This window comes from Notothenia rossii (assembly GCF_949606895.1).
Source record: "Notothenia rossii genome assembly, chromosome: 10".
NCBI lineage: Eukaryota > Metazoa > Chordata > Actinopteri > Perciformes > Nototheniidae > Notothenia > Notothenia rossii.
The window spans coordinates 19,140,393-19,152,337 of NC_136908.1; the positions used below are offsets into that span (position 1 = coordinate 19,140,393).

The 11,945-nt window shown below is 46.0% G+C and overlaps 1 protein-coding gene across 4 annotated transcripts; it reads right to left on the minus strand.

The window, feature by feature from the left end:
* Window positions 1–7: 7 nt before the first annotated feature.
* znf687b (zinc finger protein 687b) lies at window positions 8–11,733 on the minus strand. 4 transcript variants are annotated; one of them, XM_079655533.1, is made up of 10 exons: window positions 11,642–11,733; window positions 8,566–10,908; window positions 6,471–6,757; window positions 6,202–6,386; window positions 5,414–5,590; window positions 5,140–5,302; window positions 3,363–3,716; window positions 2,562–2,662; window positions 2,275–2,362; window positions 8–1,831 (listed from the first exon to the last, which is right to left on the minus strand). In XM_079655533.1, exons 2-10 carry the CDS (start codon window positions 10,892–10,894, stop codon window positions 1,214–1,216), a joined length of 4,302 nt encoding a protein of 1,433 aa, XP_079511659.1. In that variant the 5' UTR covers window positions 10,895–10,908; window positions 11,642–11,733; the 3' UTR covers window positions 8–1,213. The 4 variants fall into 4 exon arrangements, with proteins under 4 accessions (XP_079511659.1, XP_079511661.1, XP_079511660.1 ...); XM_079655535.1 differs by lacking the exon at window positions 11,642–11,733 and adding an exon at window positions 11,384–11,633; XM_079655534.1 differs by lacking the exon at window positions 11,642–11,733 and adding an exon at window positions 11,247–11,633.
* Window positions 11,734–11,945: the final 212 nt, after the last annotated feature.

An 11,945-nucleotide genomic window follows, 5' to 3' on the forward strand; every position in this document is an offset into this window, starting at 1 on the left:
AAGTCAATTGTCTCTTTTACACATTTATTTTCAAAACAGCACAAAGTGTATGGCAAGCAGACCACAACCATGGAAAAGAAAAAGACATAAGAAGTTCCACTATTGAGCTATATAAATATGATATCATGACATATAAAAGATACAAACAAAAGAAGGCCTCCGTCACATGGCCATGAAGGCTGCTTTTAAAAACATATAAAATAAATAGTGAGTACAGCAAGCACTGATTCTGTCGATAAAAAATAACTGTCCCACGAGATAAACGTTTGTATTCATACACATTAAGACAACACAACCCCCGCGCCCTCCCTCCGCTCTGTAATTACAATGTATAGCTACCTCTGGGTGGGAATTATTTTAAACTTTTTTTAAAAGAAAGGGAACAATACAAATACTATACGTATTCACATTATCATAGCAAGTTACTAAAACCAGAATGCTTTCTTTTAGTGTAATATGTATTTACAGGGCTAAACGTACACATATTCTACTGGCAGGACGCCTGACCGCTCTTCTTCTAGCTTGACGATTAACGCACATTATTCACACTACACAGCTTACAGACCTCCAGTAACCCATCTCTAATGACTTCCTTCCTAAATCTCAACATGTCCGACTCACAGAAATACCAATAGCAGTAATGTGTTTCGTATAAATAAATATTATAGCAACATAAAAATCTGTGTTGAATTCTTCAAACACCCCCCCCCCCCCTTTTCATGCGTCTCAGGATCAGTTTTAAACAATAAAAATGATCTCATGCTGGAAATAATGAACATGGACAAACGTATAAAATCACAAACAATGTCAGGTACAAAAATATCGGCACTACAGCTGTCAGGATACAGTGGGGGGGCGGGGCGTATGTATATTAGTGTTACATGGAAAACAGGCAAGTGGCTACAGTCAGTGCAGAGTGAAATGGAAGGACAACGTATTGAACACAGTATGGCTGATATATAAATGCTTTCCTCTGGGCCGTTTGAGAGCCTTTCCACTTAGGAGTCTATCACTGGTGTGTGTTCAGTCACATGATCAAACATGCAGTTACAATCGCAAAGAAGAGGTGCCGTAGATTAGAGTAAAACTGTTTATGTGGCTAAAAAAAAACTGCACAGGAAGCAGCTGTTTCTTCTCAGGATTAACATTCATATTCTACATCCTGTCGACTCCTCGTAGATGATCTCAGAGCCCCCCCCCCCCCCCCACTCCTCTACTGGGGCTTGTCTGTCTTGTGTGCGGTGAGGAAGGCCATGCCGTGGGTCCTGAAGTGGGTATTGAGGTCCGAGGCCTTGTCGAACCGCCGGCCGCACACCTTGCAGCTCATGTTCCCGTCTCCGTCCTCGCCCTGCGCCTGAGGGGAGCCGTCGGGCGAGCCGTTGGGGGAGCCGTGAGCGCGGGGGGGGCCACGGTCTGCGTCGCCCTGGTTGTCCCGTACGCGGTGAGCGATGAAGCGGTGCCTGCTGAGGGAGCCCGCCGAGGCGAAGCAGACGCCGCACTGCAGGCACTGGAAGGAGGCGGTGTCTGCGCGGTGCTGGGGGATGTGGCGCTGGAACTCCGGCCCGTCCTCGCTGGAGAAGCCGCAGGGGACGCAGCGGAAAACGTTGTCTTCCTCCTCCAGCTCGTTGGGGGCCAGCGATGTCGATGCAGCGGACTGCCGGGTCCTCTTGGCAGGAGTTGGGGGACCTGAAGGAGCCTCCTCACCCTCCTCTGTGTTCTCTTCCTCGTTTCCCCCCTGGGCTCCAGGTGGCCCCCCCTCCCCGTCCTGCTCCGAGGAGCTGCCGGGCCCCTCCCCCCCTGTCGCTGCTCGCTTCCTGGTCATGGGTCTTTCCTGCGGACACAAGAAGGAAGAGAGACTAAACATTGTTCTGAATTTATTTTTTGATGAACACCGTTGCTGTCTCCAAATTCCACAGTACATAATTAATAAAGACAATTTATACAACGGACACCTAACACACAATTAAATTATTATTGACTATTTAAGGCAAGTTTATTTATATAGCACTTTTCAACACAAGGCAATTCAAAGTGCTTGCCATCATTTAAGAGAAAAAACATATACTAAACTATAAACTAGAACCTTTTCGTTATATCCACGCTACATTCACATTGTATACTGTGCTACTGTATAAACATATTAAAAGATACTATTTGCACTTATAATAATAAAGATGATACTGTTTTGCTATAGCAGGAAACGATGCAATATGCATGGTGTAGTGTTGGGCAACGGCTTTATCCTCTTTATGTCCAGAAACCGTCTAAACTCACCTGTCCGTCTGTGGATCTGTGATGGAGCCGGATATGCTTGTCCAGCAGGAACCGACTACCAAAGGTGCGTTTCCCTTCTGTGCAATATCTGAAAAATAATTATGAAGTGTTCAAAAAGCATATAAAAACCTTTTGGACCATAAAATGACCGACATTTGGGATTTTTTAAAATTCTGATTACAATAGCAGTAGTTCAGATGCATAAACAGTAGATCAGTCAGTGATTTTCTTTTGGCGAAACATTGAAATGATAAAACATGTATTTAATAAAAGCTGAGGTCACTCACTGGCAATGGAAGACCCTCTTGTTGCCCTCATGAATGACTCGCTCGTGACGTCTCAGGCTGGAAGACGTGCTGAACGTGCCTCCACAAATACGACATGGGAACTTAGGAGTTGGCGGCACACACAAAGGCAGATAGAGATAAGATAAAAACTAATTGAGTCTCAGTCAAAGATACTGCAGTGCAGACAGGAAGTTAACAGCCTCAAGCCTTCAAGTACCGGTGCTTGTTTTTTAAGCTTTACCCTCCGTGATCAGGGTCATTCCTCCTTTCACACAGTACAATTAGCTAGTTCAACTGTTGGTGCATTAATCATTGGATTCAATACAGTGGTGCAGAGATAATGTGTTTATAAAAAGCCAACCCTGAAAATAAGAATTTCATGGGGTTCCTCTTCATGGGATCTTTTCATTGGACCTTGGAATATTGCATGAAATAGGACCATGGCAAACACACATTTTTGATACACACACATTTTGTTCAGTAGGATAATATGTGCATATTAACACCACTTTTGTGCTTTTTGAAAGTGTAAATGCAGTTGACAGGACTACAAAATGATCGTTTGGCTATAAACAAACATAACGGATGGATGGCTGGGGGTCAACCACCGCTAGGCCAAAGGAAGCTAATGTTTGGCGTAATGCTTTATCAACCACCAATTTTAGGAAACAAAGAAGCTTCTGCCATTTACCACTGGGGTATTTGGTGTATTTAATGTTGTAAAATAAAACAAGAACATTTCTTAATCTTGGATTAACCACAGATATTAATCCGATTAAAATAGAAAATAATTTGTTGTACCTTGCCATGCTCCGTCTTCACGTGACTCAGATAGTCGTCGTTGTCAGTGAAGGTGGTCTGACACTGAGGGCAGGTCCACTCAGTTGGGGCGGGGGGCTGACTGCTGCCCCCCGGGGCGGTCGAGTTACCGCCTGGAGCCTCAAAGTCATCGTCAGCATCGTCATCTTCCTCATCTTCCTCCTCCTCTTCCTCCTCCTGGTCCCGACCCCAGTCCTCTCCATCTGAGTTGTCCGGTTTTCCAGACGATTTGGATTTGAGGACAGAGGAGGCGGACGTGTTGGCGGGGGCCGAGGGGGGGGCCGAGGCATCGGACTGAGACTCCGTCTGTTTGGCTGATGGGCCTCTGTGAGCCGTCTGAGGGGGACACAGGGGAGTGTGAGAAAACACAGAGCGTACAGAGTATACAGTATACAAAAGGAATTAAACGTAGCTTTAAAGAAACAAACCTACTCCAACTGGCACAAAAAAAACACAAACTTATTTCTGGTACTATGGTGCATTTCCACTATAGCGCGGAGCTCGCTTTAAGCGTGTCGTGCTGTGCCCGGCCCGTTTTTGGTTGCATTTCCACTTGGCGTAGTTCCGGCTAGCAGGTATTATTTCACAGTTTTTCTGGCCCCATAAATTCGAGGTTCTTTCCGGGCCAACAACCAGGGTGAGAGAATCGCTGGCAAGGGGGCTACAACTACAACAAAATGAACATATTTGACCGTGATTTAATTGTAATACACGTTTCAAAAAAATGATGACGAAGTAACAACATACTGATACCGGTTAGTAAAAACCATGAATTAATATTGGGAGGGATGAAACCCTCTTTAATGGTCACACATGCAGAGCACACAGCACACACAGTGACATGTGTTCTCTGCTTTTAACCCATCCTAGTACCAGGAGTCTAGTAATAGGAGCAGCGGGCAGCTATTGCACAGTGCCCGGGGAGCAATGGGAGTGAGGGGGGAAGGGGGTTGTCCGGTGATTTGCTCAAGGGCACCACAGCAGGGCAGGAGGTGAACTGGGACCTCTCCAAGTAGCAGTCCAGCAGCTCACAGTCCAACCCCCTACTGACTGAGCCACAGCCGGACATGACATGAATTAATGCTTTGACAAGTCTGCAGACAGACGGCAGGCGAAAAACCTTTTAAAATGTGTGTTTTCTAAATGGAGATCGGCTAAGCTAACGCAGTATATGCTCCGATCGTCCACACTCACAACAACGGCCTATACAGACATAAATAAACCAGCGACTGTATTCGTCATGACACAGACACTCTGTGGTTTGTACTTGTTTAAATGTTGTCTAGTTTCTGAACAGATATGAGGAGCTGTGAGCTCTGAGTGCTAACAGCTAATGGCTGATGTTGTTTTTTTGTGGTTCTCATTGAAGATGATGTCACGGCTCCGCCTACACTGCGTTACTATAGTTACTGCCCCAGCTACTAAACTGTAATGGAAATGCAGCATAAAGTGAGCCAGTCCTAACAAGGCCTAACGAGGCCTAGCCATACCGAGCGAGGCCTAGCGAGGCCCTGTAGTGGAAATGCGCCATAACCGTTCTTGGTATAGAACTTAAGACAAGGCCACTGGGGAGGAAGCTTGCTAAGGCCGATACAAGAAATTGCTGAATGCCTTATTTGACACCATATTCACTGTAGAAAGCAACGAATGGGCAACACATAAAGGCGAAAGGCTAATACATGAATTCCAGTGATGTTAGGCAGTATCTAATTAACTAACATCTATGATCTGTGGATTGTTTCCTCAATAATAAACACACCTTAATATGCTCCATCATGGATCCTTTCTGGGCGTAGAGCTTGGTGCAGTCAGGACACTTGAACACATGCACTTTTTGCTTGGCTAAGTGAGTGTCAAAGTGCATGTACAGCAGGGGTTTCTGGGTAAACACCGTATCGCACATCACACACTTGTAGATCATTCTGCAAAAGAAGAATGAAAAGAAAACTTCAAAATGTGTGGCAACCAAGGTATTTCCACACACATGGGTTGAAGATGACCACGTGTTGTTTTGGTAGAGGGTCTACACGTACTTGGCCTGTCCCCCAGTGAGCGTTGGGTGCTGGGTGCTGATGTGGCTCTGGGCGCTGGGTGCAGACTTGAAGGCCATGGGGCAGCTGGGGCACTTGTGAAAGACCTCGCAATGAGCGGTCTGGATGTGGGACTTGATGGAGTTCAACCCTCCGAACACAACCTGGCAGCTCGAGCACCTGGAGAAGATTATGACACAGAGAATGATGTGTTAGGGTACAACATATTTTAAAGGATGTCTTTGATGTGTATATTCCTAGATGTCCACTATAAACATTTCAAATCAGTTGACATTACTTTTTGTGTCTATTTGCATCTAATTAGGAAAATGGCCAATGCATTGACAAAATGCAGATGCAAATGTGACTTCTTAAACACAAGCCATTTTTATTTCAACTTTGAATCACTCAATAAACATTTTGGACTTTGGCTGTTGTATGACTACTGATTACTGAACATTTTATTTTTGGCAGATCTACAAGAACAGTTCTGGAAAGTGAAGATATATGATTATCTACTTTCTTAAATAAGAACAAATAATAATTCTCTGCTTAAAAACAACTGTTGGTGAAGATAATCAAAGAACAAATTTAGTTTTCAATGCACTCAAGTATTCAGCATCAAGTGTCCCTTTGGTGCTCTGGGTCATCTATAAAAAAGAATAGCCTATGTGAAATAAATAGTCAAGTGATTTACTCTTGTCAAGGTATAGACACGATTTGAAGCCATATTACAAGATCATTTAGAGAAGTATTTAAGGTCTTGATGTTTTTTGGAAGTGTTTCCCCACCTGTATCCGATGCGCCTGGCGAAGTGCAGGCAGGCCTCCTCCAGATGAGTCTGGAAGCTGGCCTGCCGGGCGGTCCCCCCACACTCAGGACAGACATGAGGCGCTCGGTGTTTATGGATCCTCTGGTGGGCCGACACTGCACACGAGTTAGGCAGCATCATGGGGGGCGAGCACTGCGTACACGTCTGAAACAGAAGATAAGAAAATCAAACGGTGATCACCAGTGTTTCTTAACATCAGGTACCAGCGTCATAGCGACAAAGACTCACTGAGTTGGGAGCAGCTCTGATCTGCTGGAAGTGAGTGACCAGCTCCGCCTTGCCAGAGAACTGTGTTTGGCACTCTGGACATTTGAAGCTGTTATACTGCAGCCCCTCGGCCTTCTTGCAGGGCAGGGGCATCAGGGCCTGGGGGCCTTGAGGTGCGCGGCGGACCGTTCGAGGCTGAGCTGCTGCCGGAGAGGAAGCGTCCTTCAGGGGGCTGGAGTTGGCAGAGGCGGCGGGGGTGGCAGAAGAAGAGGAGACTGGAGGAGAGGAGGACGAAGAGGAGAGCAGGCCTGGTCAACCAAAGGTGGAGGTCAGGAGAGACAGGTGGGACGTGGTCAATGGAGATGAAACACAAATGAGTGATGAGCTTTTTCATTATTATCAGAACACCTACTTTTTATGGTTCTTCACAATACTCTACACTAGGGCTGTGCAATTAATCGTATTGTAATCTCGATTTTGGCTTGCAACGATTACGAAACAACGTAAATCGAAATAAAACGATTATTTTGCTGCGTTCCCTTTCGCACTGATGCTCTCAATTTGTCTTGCGTTATACATCCTGCCCCCCTCCCTGAAAGCCCTCTCGGCCAGGTTGTGTTGTGACTTGCAGTCTGTTTAATAAATCCATATAGACACGTTAAAAGGGAAGGGTGTGTGTTTATTCTCCGGTCTCTAGCGTACAGTCGACTTTTACTAACCTCGTCAAGCTGGAGCCTTTTAGCTACTTCCTGTTTCGGTAAGGGGTTAATAAGGGGTTACCAAAATAAGAGTACAATATAATTAAACATTACAGGTTGTGAGTGAGATTAGTTATCATATTTATATGTTTATTAGTTTGTGGAAGTGTGCTCCAAAATATTAGTTGATCTTGTGTATTGGTATTTATTGTTTTAATAATATTTATTTAAATGAAGATATAAATGTATAATTTTATTTTTTATTGAATTTTTGGGTTTTTCAGTTGAATTATACTTAAAGGTGACCTATCATGCAAAATTCCCTTTTGTACATCTTTTCTACATGAATATGTGTCCCCGGTGTTCCAGGGAACTCACCAAGTGTCAGAAAACACAACCCTCTCTGTTTTCCTCCATACCCAAATCTCTTAAAAAGGGGCTGCAACGGATCTGATACAGACTGATCCAGATTTGAACACTTCTATGACGTCACAGAAGTGGCGCTACGGCTATTGGGCCAACTCCACCAATCAGGACGAGACAGCCACGGACATTGCCGTTCGAAAGCGCTGGAGACGCTGTAGTACACATTCTGCTCTCACAGAATCAGCCCATGCAAAGACAGTGTTAAATTGAGCGAAATGAGGAATGGCTAAAATGCATGATCTGTTTGGTATTTTGAAAAATAAAAAGTATAAATATGCCTTATATAGGTATGGTCCTACACTATATTATTCAAATATAGCATGATAGGTCCACTTTAAAGGTCAGGGTAATCAACTGTTAAAAACATACTGTTCAATTATATGGATGTTTGCAAAGTCACTGAATAATCGTATTTAATAATCGTGATATCAATATTAACCAAAATAATCGTGATTATGATTTTTGCCATAATCGAGCAGGACAACACTAGTTGAAATATAAATGTAGAGCTGAAACGATTAAAAACAAAATGAATCTGTTGATTAATAACCAAAATCTGTCTGATTACAGCTCTTCAGGTTCCTAATTTTTGAATGTTTGCCTGCTTCTTTATAGTCTTATTTAATAGTGTATTGATTTTTAATCATTAATTATGTTTAAACAGCAGTTTATATTAAGATAAGTATTATTTTTAGGAGATCTGGAAGAATAGTGACTTTAAAACTGACAAGCGACACAGTGTAGTTACAAGAGACAACAGACTCAGTTTAGCTCACGTGTTAAGTTTCATCTGATTGGTCTTTAAAGAGATCACTACAAAACTATTTAGAACAAATATCTGCAAACAACAATCGGTGTTGGCCGATAAAATTCACCTCAGCACCCAAAGAATGGATTTGCTGTTTTCTGACATAGTATTGCCCCAATGAAAATGAATGAAATTGTAACAAATTAACCAACAGTAAAGATTGGATCGTCGCATCCATACTCACCACCGATGGGTGTTATGTCTTGCTGTCCAATCATCTGCTCGACAGTGACCGGCCGCATCACCAGGTGTGAGCACTGCATGACCAGCCCACGCTCCTTGTGCTCCCTGGCATGCAGCAGCAGGCTGCACTTGTTGAAGAAGGCCAGCCTCTTCGCACAATGGTTGCAGGTCACCTCGATGCGGAGAGATCTCCTGTCATAGTGCCGAGTCAGGCTGCGCTCCAGGGCAAAAGCGTCTCCACACTCCAGGCAGCGGTACCCTGTGGCTGGGAGCGGGAGACCCCACTCAGGTGGTGGAGGGGCTGAGAGGTCCGGCTTGTAGCTCGGCAAAAGGTTCTTACTGTTCAGGATTTTGTTGAAAGCCTCCACCAGGCTCGACTGACTGCGGGAGATGACGGCTCCTGTGCTGTTGACAATGGAGGCTGGTTTGTTTGGCTGGAGGGTGCCACCAATGATAGTGCCACTGCCTCCATTAGCCGTCTTATTAGTGGATGTACGTACACTGATCCCACCTGCAGCCACTGAGAACTTTGGAGAGGAGGCCACAGCTGGGGTCGCAGGCAGGGCAGCAGATTTAGTGATGCTCACAGCGGTGGCAGAAACCTTGGCCTTGTCAGATGCAGCCATTTTGTTTTGGACCTTGGTGGCAGCAGCTAGCATGACGCTGCTGGCTGCGAGTGTAGACACAGGTAGAGCATTGAGAGCAGTTACTTTCTGGGAATTAGTTGTCATGTGACCCGGGGAGTCAAGTTTTTGCGCCTTGTTTCCTACCACCTTACGTTCCCCAGTTTTTGGGTCCAGACCTTTTCCCGCAGCGCCACCTTTAGCTGCTACTCTTGTGACAGTTCGGGTGATTCCACCTGTGGAAGTCTTAATTGTTTTTATTCTGACTTTAAGGGGTCGGGCTGGAGCTCCACCAGCAGCAGCAGGTGCAGCAGCTGCCTTTCCTCCATCAGTGGACAGAGGTTTAGACTTGCCATCATCTACATCCATCTTCTCCTCACTTGTTCTTCCATTTTCTCCCTTGTCCCCTTTGCCATCAGCAGCCTTCTCTATTTTATTCCCCACTTCCATCTCTTCCTCCTCCTCTTTGGGCTCCCGGAGTTCAGGAGGAGGCGGAGTGGAGGCCACCGCAGGGCTGGAGCACCTTTTGTTTGCCACTTGAGCAGTAGATTTTGGCATCTCCGGTTCAGGACTCTCTGGCGAGTCTCTCTCTTCTATTACGTGTTCGGGATGCCTGTCCTCCAGCTGAGGACTCGCTGTGGAGCCAGACTGGGGTGTTGATGATGTCAAAGACGCCCCTGAAGGAGTGTCTCCAGGTTTAGGCTGAGATGCAGCAGAGGATGTGGGCTGTGTTGAGGCAGAGTCAGACTTGTAGCGCCGGCTCAGTTGAGTGCAAGTCGGGGAGTCGGGGCTCTCTTGGATCACCAGTGGACTCCCCAGATCAGGGTCAGAATCATCATCCTCCTCCATCTGCTGGTGCAGAAATCCAGCAGGGCCCACTTTGGGTGCTCCGTTAAAAGGCTGAGATGAGTGCAAAGGGTGTGATGATAGGGCAGAGGGTGGAGTGGAAAGCAGGGACTTGGAGGGGGGAAAGAAAGGCGAGGATAGTCCGACGGCCCCCCCTGCAGCAGGAGGAGACGATCCTGCTGACAGAGAGGAGGAAGAAGGCAATGATGCTTTGACACCATCTGCCCTCTCTTGGCCTGTATCCTGCTGCTGCTGGTGTTGCTGCTGGAGGAGCTGCATCTTACGAGCCCGGCCAACTGGATCTCCAGACCCCTGTGCCACAAGCGGTTTAAGTCTGTTGAAAATGTTACCGCCCTGCTTGTGTGACTTGCCTGCACCAGCGCCTGCTCCTTCTGAAGATACTTTAGGGGTGTTAATGGACCAGGGCGCTCCGTTAGACTGGGTTTGGCTGAGGGGAAGGGGCGTGGAAACACCAGACGTCCCAAAACCGTTGTGGTTGAGGGCCTCAGATTCAGCCAACCCAGAGACACACGCACTGGGACCCGCTTCCACCCCTGCGATCACATCAATAGGGTCCTGGTCTGTGTCTCCCTCTCCTCCATCTGCGTTCTCAAGGCGTACTTTATTTTTGACAATAACACTAACAATTGGGGTGTCCGCCTGGGGGTCTGCAGGGCTCGGCGGTCTCAAGGATGACCCAGAGCCTACCCCGCTATCTGATTTTCCCAGAGGTGCACCTGCAGCTCCATGGGGTCCCTCTGCCTCATCTGGGGCAGACTGGATGGCCTCTTTGGCATCTATGTCAGGAATGTCAAATGCTGCCAACAGGTCATCAAAATCTGGGGTCTTCATGTCCCCCATACCGGGATTACCTACTGTAGAAACACAAATGTATACACATAGTAGCAGCAGGCACCACAATGCATGAATCAGCTTGTGTTGTTGTCCATCAATCTCTGCTCTGCCTTGCTAGCATAATACCTGCTACATGCAATATGGTAGAATAGTTAATAGTCTTAATATGTGAACGTTTTCGAGATTAATTCAAAGCATTATATTTATTGCATGTACCTTTCGTTATACACAAACTAACAAGCTATAGCAGTTTAGCTTGTGTTCAGCAAAGCTAGCCTAGCTATCAAGATCCTGCACTAGCATTTGTGTTAGCCAGCTAGCCCGCTGCTAGCGGCTGTGTCTCTGCAGCCAAACCCACCTCTTGATAACAGGTTCAGCACTCATTTGCTATGAATGGGAAACACTGCTTTAAAAATGCATTCAGTGCATGCTTGGCTTTGCAGTAGTGATCAGTTGATAAACAGTTCAACAAGGAGAGCGTTTGGTAGCAAAAACCTCGGATATTTTGATCAACGATGGTCCTTCCCGGCGGAGGCTTGCTAGCTGGCCGCTGAGCTCCAGCCAAGACAGACAGAGAGGGAAAGGGGTCATTTAGCTAGCTAGCGCTCGCCATTAAAAGCCCACTGGAGCAGTCTGCTGGGGCATGGTGAGACAGCAATAACAACCCGGTGATGGTAGTGTCGACGATGTCACAAAACAGGATGATTGGGATGGGGATTTGTTTTTCATATTTTATGTATTTTGATTGTTTACCTGGATATGCGAATCCCGACTATCCTAGCTCGTTTTCAGCTGAAAATGCAGTGCTTCCCGTCACATGACCCGAGCCATCCTATCAGGCTGAGATAGCGCTGGGAAAATACACGGAGGATGCTGCAGACGACACGTATATTTGATTCTAACGTGAATTACATTAAACATTTATTAAATGTTCTAAACAGACTATTTTTAACATCTTGATAAGACAGTTGAAGTTGGGACAGTGGTCTTGAGGAAAACAAATGAATTGTCTCCCCAATCTGCTCACAGAGCTGTCGTTAAAATCAGGTTCTGAGGG